General features: G+C 38.0%; 1 protein-coding gene across 1 annotated transcript in view; it reads left to right on the top strand.

Annotated features, from left to right (window-relative positions):
- The first annotated feature begins 4 nt into the window (after nt 1-4).
- Nucleotides 5-11273, top strand: part of SLC25A32 (solute carrier family 25 member 32) — a 34781-nt gene continuing 23512 nt past the window's right edge. The window contains exon 1 of the mRNA XM_037802800.1: nt 5-578. Within this exon, the coding sequence (XP_037658728.1) occupies nt 425-578 (154 nt within the window). The 5' untranslated portion in view covers nt 5-424. The remainder of the gene's footprint in view (nt 579-11273) is intronic.

The following is an 11273-nucleotide window of genomic DNA, read 5'->3' as shown; positions in this document are numbered from 1 at the left end:
CCTGTCACCTGACTTATGCGTAGTGGAAACCCGCGGGCTCAACTGGGTCCTGCGGCATTCTGTAGGTTTCCAGCACTTTAAGGTTGGCAGGCGGGGTTTCTTTGGCTGCTCTCTTCCATCCCCAGCCTTTCCCCGAGATTGCGGCAGCTGCGGGCCGGACAGGTTAGGGACTCAGCAGCGCCAGCGCAGGCGGACGCCCGCCTCCTTTGCCCTCTACTGCGGCGTGACGTGCGGCCGTCCCTCCTTTAGCCCCCCGGCTTCGCTCGCGTTTTCTGGCGTCGGAGTCGGTGCGCGGATCACAGAGGAGGGCTCGCGTTCCGTGGTTCTGCTGCTCCCGGGCGGCGCCGTCGCCACAGTGGCGGCCACTGCCTCTCCTTCCACCTCCGCTTCCCTGGGTGCCGTGGTGTCGGCAGGTCCAGAGCCTATGACGGGCCAGAGCCAGTCGGTATCTGGGTCGACGGCATGGAGTACGATTTTCCGTCATGTCCGGTACGAGAACCTGGTGGCGGGAGTAAGTGGTGGGGTCCTGTCCAACCTCGCGCTGCATCCGCTCGACCTCGTGAAGATCCGCTTCGCTGGTAAGTGCTGGCTTTAACCCCGGGCTACTTTCCACCCTTCATCCCATTTCTGGAACCCCCACTCCCACCCCGACCCCAGTAGTTCCTTCCCTCACTCCTCGTTTCAGATTCAGAGTCCCTGACTGCGTTGTCACTTCTGAATGACGAGGAAGGCAAAGGCTGACGAAGTTGGGGTGGTTTTTAGCTGAAGTTCCTCTGAACTGGGTGATAACTCAGAAGGAGGCCTTAATCTCCCCTACCTCATTTTGAACTACGAGGAGGAGAGCGTTGGAAAGGATGCTTCTGTTCTGGCTTCTCTGGAACTAGATTTGAGGAGCGGTACCCTGGTAAAGGGGTCTGACTGCCGTCTCTCTCCCATACAAGACTAAGGGATGGGGAGTGTGAGTAGAAAAGTTTAAGAAGAACACTCATTGAGGTAGAACGTGGGAACGTGTGGGAACATTTAGAGGTAGAACGTGATTTTTAAAATATACAAGGGATTAGCCTCCTTACAAGGCAGATTGTTCATTCAATGCTCGGCGTGGGGTACTTAGTGGTTAAGGGTAGCCACATGTTTAGCAGCTCCACTGAAAGGAAAAATGTGCTTCGGGGTGGGAGTAACCCTTACTCAGCAGGTAGTGAAAGTAGGTTTAGGGTAGAGTAGAATGCTCTTGAAGGGTTTGATTTTTGGTGTTTATGCTATGGTGCAAGGTACTGTGAGGGAATAGGTAGCTAGAATCTAAGTACTGTTTTGTTTTTAAGTTGAGTAAGTGTATTGAAATTATTAAATTATTAGAAATTAATACTAAATTCTGGAAAAGATGGTTTCAAAGATGATTTTTGATAACTTAATTTGAAAACTATTTTCTGGTATTTCATTTATCTTATTACAGCTAATTAAGTTCTACCTTGAGAATTAGACCTATGAAAGTGGTTAGATAATTCTATTCAATTCTCCAAACACATACACTTCTTTTTTTGTGGGATGCAGAAGTACCTAACAAAGTTTTTTCCCTCAGGGAGCTTACGGTCTAGTTGTAGGTTTGAGACTTAATCATATAAAAACAGTTAATACTAGATAACATAAAATCAAAGGCAAAGTGGAATAAATCCAAATATCAAAACATGAATATACGTATACTGTCAAGAAAATTATAGATGGATAATTGGATTGGATCTTGAAGTTCACCATCAAAGGACTAATATTTCAGTAGCTGGAGAAGAGGCAAGAAACTGTTTTGAAATGAAGGAAAATCAGTGAAAATTATGGAGTGTTCTCCCCAGAAAAAAATCCACAGGGCATATAATTTCAGGGAGTCTACAGTGCATGCATAAAAAATAATAATTATGTTAACAAGTAACATTCATTGAGCATTTACTGGGAGAAGCAAAGCAGTAAACTAAGAACTTTGCATGCATTATCTCTTTTACTACTCTCGGCAGTCCTTGAATTTATTGTCCCCATTTTACAGGTAAGGAAACTGAGGATAACAGAAGTGATTTGAATCCAGACAGTCTAAGTCTGGAACCCTGGAGGCACTTAACCACTCACCATATTACCTCTAGAAATTCCTGGTATACAGTGACTTGAACATGAAAAAAAGAATTTTGAACTTGGCGCCAGGCATCAGCCTGTATGACTTTGTGTTTCTTTTCAGGAGCATTTTGTATTCTAGGAGCAGAGGTGAGGAGTAGTTTGGTTCACCTGGTGAGTTTAAGACAGTGCTAAGAAGCTGACTGTGCCTGAGGAAAGGGAATTCTTGGTACCTAAGAATATTAGTAATTTTGATAATATGGGGAGAGTATTAATGCAGAGAACAATAGGGCTAAGGTGACTGATAAAGGGATTGAAATTAGATAGGCGGACTCAGTTAAAGATCTTGGAATTGAAGCAGGGCTTGATAATAAAGCCCACAGTGTGGCTATGAAATGGTGATAGAAAAGAAAAAATTAGGAAGATGAGTAAATGACATAAAAATAGTTGATTGGTCATCACCATCAATGCTGAAATAACCTGTAGTTTTTTTTATCATATTTTTATTGTAGAATATAACACATATACATAAAAGTGATAGCTTTCAAAGTGTTATTTATCAAATAGTTAGCAGATTTCAAAGAATATTAAGTTACAGTTCCACGGTTTCAGTTATTTCCTTATTGTGAAATATAACACATGCAAAAAGGTAGTATCTTTCAAAGTATGATTTAACAATTTAGTTACATAGGAAATTTCCAAAAAATATTGTGAGTTACATTACCATAGATTCAGTTATTTCCTTATTCTGATATGTATATATACACACACACACTCACAAAAAGGTGATAACTTTCAAATTACAATTTAACAAGTAGCTATAGAACGAATTTCAAAGGATGCTATGAATTATAGTTCCATCATTTCAAGTCTTTCCTTCTATCTATTCTAATACCCTAGAAACTAAGAACACAATTTATATAGAGATTCAGTATTCGTAATCCTTTGTTAAATTCCATCTTGTCTGTTGCTACCCCTTCCTCTAGTTTCATCACTTTTTCGATCTTCAGAAATGTGTAGGCAGTGAACTTGTTCATGTTGCAAAGGGGTGTCGACACTATGGGAAAAGGGGACATATCTGGTTGATGTTCTTGAAGAGGCTGTTGCCTCTGGGTTTTGAGACTTAACTGGCATAGGAGTTCTCTGGAGGATTTTAAGTTTCTGAAGAGTAAACTTAGTGAGTGAAACTTATGTAGTGTCTCAGATAGGGATCCAGGTATTCTTTAGGGTTTGGGGGACTACTGTTAACTTGGGCTTATCATGCTGTGGTCATGAAATAACCTACTGTAGTTTTAATGCTCTCATATAATTAAGCCCTTTTAATATAATTGTAATATCTAGTGCCAGGAGGTGTTAATCTGAATGTACCATTAAACCAAATGTGGAATTTTTCAGTGAGTTCTATCCGGGGTGGTAGAAAGATTAGAAATCATTTCATGTGAGAAATGACTGGAGCAACTAGTTTAGCTTGATGGAAAAAAGCCTTAAGATATTCAGAGAACTGCCACATGGGAGAGGGAGCTGTCTTACTGTGGGTTGATCAAAAGAGCAAACATAAGCTGGGTGGAAATTTCAGGGAAGCAATTTTGGCCTGGCAAAGTGGTGGTACTCAGAATGAAACTGGCTGTTTGTGATTGCTGGAATGACAGGTTGGATGACAGCTTAGAAAATATTCTTGTATTGGATGGAAATGATACTGAACAAAAGCAGTGGGTTCTCTGACCAATGTGCATAACAGCCAATCTATATACCAGGGTTTCAAAGACAGTTTTAATGCAAAGCAGGAGGTCAGATGGCATATCCACCAAAATCTGTCTCCACCAGCTACTAAATTCAGGGTTTTTATGGATTCAAACAAGGGGGGATGTTGTTGTTACCATTGCAATAATAAGATACTCCAGGGCTAAAACTAGGCTAGAATAACCATTACAATAGGAACTGTAAACAAGGCTGAGACTAGGTGAGTTTCAGTAATATGAGGTATTAACTTCTGCTCGTTTTGCAATATAGAAAGAAAAAACATCTGGATAATGATTCAGTAATCATAATCATTTGTTAATTCTTAATTTCTTGGTTACAGAAAGATTGGATTGAATGTTGAAACCACTTCTAACTTTAAGATGTGTGTGAGTTTTGGTGAAGAATGTAGAAGGAAATGAGAATATGATTACATTTTAATATTAATCAAGTAACTAAACTGTAGAGTCCAGTAACAAGAATGGCAGACAGAGTTTTGTATGTATGTAGAATTGCAGAGGCTCAATAGCATAAATAAACTAATACTTATTGAATCCTTGTTATGTGTCAGGTTTATTCTAAGGGCTCAGGTTTTTTCTAAGGGATTTATATGTATTAACTTATTTCAGCCTTTATAGTATTCAGAATTATGTTGTATTATTTTTTCAATCTCATAGATGAGAAATTAAGTAATTTACTCAGGGTAAATGTTGGAATAGGATTCAAACAAGTCTGATTCCATAGCATATGCTGTTGCTTTGAAGCCATTAGTGGGTAGTTTACTGTAGCTAAAGGGTAAAATGCTAGAGATGGAACTGGAGAATAATTCTGGAAAGCTAAAAGATACTGTCAGATTGACACATCATTTATGCCAAGTAAAACCAGTAGCAAGGTCTGGATGTTAGGAATGAGATCAGGACTAGAAATGTAGATACCTTAGCACAAGGATGGCAGTTGAAGCTACTTAGTGGTTGAGAAAACACCCTTTTAGGAAGATTGCCTGTAAAATTCAACATTTAAGAGATGGGCAGAGGAAAAGGAGGCTGCAAAGGAAAATATAGTGATCAAAGAAGTAGGAGGAAAAATCAGGGGAGTATTGTGTGATAGAGACAAAGGAAGAGAGTTTCTTAGAAGGTGAACAGTATCAGGTGCTGCTAATAAGTTAGTAAGAAAGAGAGGACCCCCAAAGTGCATTAGAGGTCTTTGACAGAGCACTTAATAAGGGGTGGAGGTCCAAGCCAGATTGCAGCGGACTGAGAAGGAAATTGAGATGAGCCAAGTTCCTGTTGTGGTTATTTCTTTACAGAAGCTGAACTGACGTCAAGGACAGACTTTTTTACTTGAGAGATTCCTAAATCTGTAATACCCGCTATTTTATTTGTTCAGAGATAAATCTTTCTCCCCTTCACTTGTAGAAGCTCCTGTTTGTTCTTCAAGGCTCCACTCTATCATTTTCTTTCTCTTTCCCTGATACTGCATTTGCTCAGTTCTCTCTATACACAGCATTTTGTGCTTTCTTATATAGTCCTATAGCACATGATACGTTTTCCAGTGTTTATAACTTTGCAATATGATTGCTTATCTCTTTTGCCCCAAAGACTATGTCTTCCTTAGGGCCAGGGTTTCTGCCCCATTTATATCTATATTCCCCCTTTGCCTGGCAGTGTTAAAGAGTCAATAAATAAAATTTTTCCTCATTTTCTTTTGTTTTGTTTTGTTTTTTAATGTTTCCTTTTTATTTTATTTTACTACCTGATTGCCTTTTGAAAGTTTATGAATTTCTTGGACTTAATGGCAGTAAAATGTTCCAGTGTGAAATAAGCAGTGACTTTGTCTCAGTGAAATCCCCACTAAGTCTGTTTCTTTGGCTGTGGGTCTTACCCCCGCTCCATTTGTGTTCAGTTTTTTTTTTTCCAATTCAGTTTTATTGAGATACATTCATATACCCTACAGTCATCCACAGTGTACAATCAGTTGTTCACAGTACCAGCATATAGTTGTGTATTCATCACCAAATCAAGTTTTGAACATTTCATTACTACAACAAATAAAAATAAAAATGAAATTACAACTAAAGAAGAACACCCAAAACCATCCCTTCCCCCCCTATTATTCATTTAGTTTTTGTTCCCATTTTTCTACTCATCTGTCCATACACTGGATAAAGGAGCCACAAGATTTTCACAGTTGCACCGTCACACTGTATCAGGTACATGGTTCTAAACTTGTCTTCAAGAATCAAGGCTACTGGGTTGAGTTCAACAGTTTCAGGTATTTCCTTCTAGCTATTCCAACACACTAAAAACTGAAAAGGGATATCTATATAATGCATCATAATGAGAAAGGTCCCTTCTATTCCTATCCTTTTAAGTGTTTTCATCAAGAAAGGATGTTGAATTTTGTCAAATGCCTTTTCTGCATCAATTGAGATGATCATATGGTTTTTCTTTTTTTTGTTTTATTTGTTGATGTGGTGTTACATAATTGATTTTCTTGTGTTGAACCAGCCTTGCATACTTGGAATAAAACCCACTTGATCATGATGTATAATTCTTTTAATGTGCTGCTGGATTTGATTTACGAGTATTTTGTTCAGGATTTTTGCGTATATATTCATTAAAAAGATTGGTCTATAATTTTCTTTTTTTGTAGTATCTTTGTCTGACTTTGGTGTTAGGGTGATATTGGCTTCATAGAATGAGGTAGTTTTCCTACTCTTCAATTTTTTTGAAGAGTTTGAGCAGGATTGGTACTAGTTCTTTCTTGAATGCTTGGTAGAATTCACATGTGAAGCTATCTGTTCCTGGGCTTTTCTTTTTTGGGGGCTTTCTGATAACTGACTCAGTCTCTTTACTTGTGATTGGTTTGTTGAAGTCATCTATTTCTTCTTTTTTTTGTAGGAAATGTATTTAATCATGCTCCTGAATAGTCATAAAGCTAAAAACAAGTTTTCTATAACAAAATGTAATACAGTCATGGTGGGTACAAAGTGCCAACGAAGCAATGGTCAACATGTGAAAAATAGTGTGGGAAGGGCTGGAAATAAATGTTCTTTTCTATCAAAGCTTCGTTTCTCAGGGCCTTGTTTCAAAGGGTCCTTACCCACACTTTTACATTGTTTTGTTTTGTTTTTTTAACTTTATCAAAAAATTAAAAAAACAAACAATAAAAAAAAAGCATTTCAAACAAAACCAAAACAACGGATAAGAAAAAACAAATAACCTAAAATAACTACATTGCTTCCAACATGTTCCTACCCTACCCCAAGAAAAGAGGCAGACTAAACCCAATAAAGGAATAAAAAAAACGATAACCTAAATAACTACATTTCTGTGGACTTGTTCCTACCGTACCCCCCAGAAATTAATAAACCGTAGTCATTCCTGAGTATTCCCAGAACATTAAGTTTACCCTCCATAACTTATCTGTTCTTATTAGATTATTGTTCCCCCTTCACTATTTGCTGTCTATTGCTAGGTCCCCTACATTCTACAATATAAACCATTTATTTTACATTTTTCACAGTGTTCATTAGTGGTAATATACGCTATTTCTCTTTGTACCTGGCTTATTTCGCTCAGCATTATGTCTTCAAGGTTCATCCATGTTGACATGTTTCATGACATTGTTCCTTTTTACTGCCGTGTAGTATTCCATTGTGTGTATATACCCCATTTTGTTATCCATTCATCTGTTGAAGGACATTTGGGTTGTTTCCATCTCTTGCCAATTGTGAATATTGCTGCTGTGAATAAAATAGCATTTGTTTTAAAAAGAAGGTGCTTGGATTATCTGGAAAATTAGAGTGACCCAACTATTTTTTTATACTTAAGTATGATTATTTTTCACATTTCTTTGGCATTTCTTACCTGGGAGGAAAAACAAAGGCACTTTTGGCAATATCATCATAAAATGTGAATCATTTAACCCAAGAAATGCAGCAACTTATGAATTGTGAAAAGAAGGTGATTAGCAGCTTCTTATGGGATTCTCCCCAGTTTAATTTGTGGAATATAAGGCATGTTTATTCTGCAATGGAAACCTTCCTAGGAACTTCCTAAGAATAACGTTACGGCACGTATAACTGTTTCTTCTTGAGTCAAAGTTGGTTGTTCATGCTTTTCTAGGAAGTTGTCCATTTTGTCTAAGTTGTCTAGTTTATTAGCATATAGCTGCTTGTAGTATCATCTCATTATCTCCTTTATTTCTGCAGGGTCAGTAGTTATGTCCCCTTCCCATTTCTAATTTTATTTCTTTGCATCTGCTCTGTTTTTGTTAGCCTAGCTAAGGGTCCATCCATCTCAAAGAACTAACTTCTGGTTTTGTTGATTCTATTATTTTCATGTTCCAATTTTATTTCTTTCTGCTCCAATCTTTGTTATTTCTTTCCTTCTTTTTGCTTTGGGGTTAGTTTGCTGTTCTTTCTCTACTTCCAGGTGAACAGTTAATTCCTCAGTTTTTGCTCTTTCTTCTCTTTTTTTTTTTTTTTTTTTAATTCGGTTTTATTGAAATATATTCACAAACCATACAGTCATCCATGGTATACAATCAACTGTTCACAGTATGATCATATAGTTATGCGTTCATCACCACAATCTATTTCTGAACATTTTCCTTACATCAGAAAGAATCAGAATAAGAATAAAAAATAAAAGTGAAAAGAGAATACCCAAACCATCCCCCCATCCCACCCTATTTGTCATTTAGTTTTTACTCCCATTTTTCTACTGATTTTTTTTCAATTTTTTAACTTTGTTTATCAAAAAATTAAAAACAAACAGGCAAACAACAACCAAAAAACCCCACAACATTTCAAACAAAGCAATGGATTAAGGAAAACAAATAACCTAAAATAATTACTTTGCTTCCAATATGTTCCTACCATACCCCAAGAAAATTAATAAACCATGTCCAAACAGAGGAGTTAGAAAAACAAATAATCTAAAATAACTACATTGCTTCCAACATGTTCCTACCATACCCCAAGAAAATTAACAACCCCTAAGAAAACAAAGGAATAAGAGAAAAAAAAACCTAAAATAACTCTGTTGCTTCCAACATGATCTTACTATATCCAAGAAAGTTTACAAACCATAATCATTCCCGAGCATTCCCATAACATTGAGATTACCCTCCATAGTTTATCTGTTCTTATTAGATTATCATTCCCCCTCCACTAATTGGTATCTCTAGGTCCCCTACATTCTACAGTATAAAACATTGTACATTTTTCACAGAATTCACATTAGTGGTAACATACAATATGTCTCTTTTTGTGCCTGGCTTATTTTGCTCAGCATTATGTCTTTTTTTTTTTTTTAATCTTCATTTTATTGAGATATATTCATATACCACGCAGTCATACAAAACAAATCGTACTTTCGATTGTTCACAGTACCATTACATAGTTGTACATTCATCACCCAAATCAATCCCTGACACCTTCATTAGCACACACACAAGAATAACAAGAATAATAATTAGAGTGAAAAAGAGCAATTGAAGTAAAAAAGAACACTGGGTACCTTTGTCTGTTTGTTTCCTTCCCCTATTTTTCTACTCATCCATCCACAAACTAGACAAAGTGGAGTGTGGTCCTTATGGCTTTCCCAATCCCCTTGTCACCCCTCATAAGCTACATTTTTATACAACTGTCTTCGAGATTCATGGGTTCTGGGTTGTAGTTTGATAGTTTCAGGTATCCACCACCAGCTACCCCAATTCTTTAGAACCTAAAAAGGGTTGTCTAAAGTGTGCGTAAGAGTGCCCACCAGAGTGACCTCTCGGCTCCTTTTGGATTCTCTCTGCCACTGAAGCTTATTTCATTTCCTTTCACATCCCCCTTTTGGTCAAGAAGATGTTCTCCGTCCCACGATGCCAGGTCTGCATTCCTCCCCGGGAGTCATATTCCACGTTGCCAGGGAGATTCACTCCCCTGGGTGTCTGATCCCACGTAGGGGGGAGGGCAGTGATTTCACCTTTCAAGTTGGCTTAGCTAGAGAGACAGGGCCACATCTGAGCAACAAAGAGGCATTCGGGAGGAGGCTCTTAGGCACAACCATAGGGAGGCCTAGCCTCTCCTTTGCAGCAACCGTCTTCCCAAGGGTAAAACTTGTGGTAGAGGGCTCAACCCATCAAACCACCAGTCCCCTATGTCTGTGGTCATGTTAGCAACCATGGAGATGGGGTAGGCCAATACCCCTGCATTCTCCACAGGCTCCTCAAGGGGGCACTGCATCTTTTTTTTTTTCCTTGTTTTTTTTTTTTAACTTTCCCTTCTTTTTTAAATCAACTGTATGAAAAAAAAGTTAAAAAGAAAACAAACATACAATAAAAGAACATTTTAAAGAGACCATAACAAGGGAGTAAGAAAAAGACAACTAACCTAAAATAACTGCTTAACTTCCAACATGTTCCTACTTTACCCCAAGAAAGTTACCTAATATAGCAACATTTCTGTGAACTTGCTCCTACTATATCCATCAGAAATTAACAGACCATAGTCATTCCTGGGCATCCCCAGAACGTTAAATAGCTTATCTGTTCTTCTTGGATTATTGTTCCCCCTTCCTTAATTGCTCTCTATTGCTAGTTCCCCTACATTCTACATTATAAGCCTTTTGTTTTATATTTTTCAAAGTTCACATTAGTGGTAGCATATAATATTTCTCTTTTTGTGCCTGGCTTATTTCGCTTAGCATTATGTCTTCAAGGTTCATCCATGTTATCATATGTTTGACGAGATCGTTCCTTCTTACTGCCGCGTAGTATTCCATTGTGTGTATATACCACATTTTATTTATCCACTCATCTGTTGAAGGACATTTGGGTTGTTTCCATCTCTTGGCAATTGTGAATAATGCTGCTATGAACATTGGCGTGCAGATATCTGTTCGTGTCACTGCTTTCCGATCTTCCGGGTATATACCGAGAAGTGCAATCGCTGGGTCGAATGGTAACTCTGTATCTGGTTTTCTAAGGAACTGCCAGACTGACTTCCAGAGTGGCTGAACCATTATACAGTCCCACCAACAGTGAATAAGAGTTCCAATTTCTCCACATCCCCTCCAGCATTTGTAGTTTCCTGTTTGTTTAATGGCAGCCATTCTAACCGGTGTTAGATGGTATCTCATTGTGGTCTTAATTTGCATCTCTCTAATAGCTAGTGAAGCTGAACATTTTTTCATGTGTTTCTTGGCCATTTGTATTTCCTCTTCAGAGAACTGTCTTTTCATATCTTTTGCCCATTTTATAATTGGGCCGACTGTACTATTGTCATTGAGTTGTAAGATTTCTTTATATATGCAAGATATCAGTCTTTTGTCAGATACATGGTTTCCAAAAATTTTTTCCCATTGAGTTGGCTGCCTCTTTACCTTTTTGAGAAATTCCTTTGAGGTGCAGAAACTTCTAAGCTTGAGGAGTTCACATTTATCTATTTTCTC

This window comes from Choloepus didactylus, chromosome 14 (genome assembly GCF_015220235.1).
Source record: "Choloepus didactylus isolate mChoDid1 chromosome 14, mChoDid1.pri, whole genome shotgun sequence".
NCBI classification, from domain to species: Eukaryota; Metazoa; Chordata; class Mammalia; order Pilosa; family Megalonychidae; genus Choloepus; species Choloepus didactylus.
This window is presented reverse-complemented; position numbering and strand designations above follow the sequence as displayed.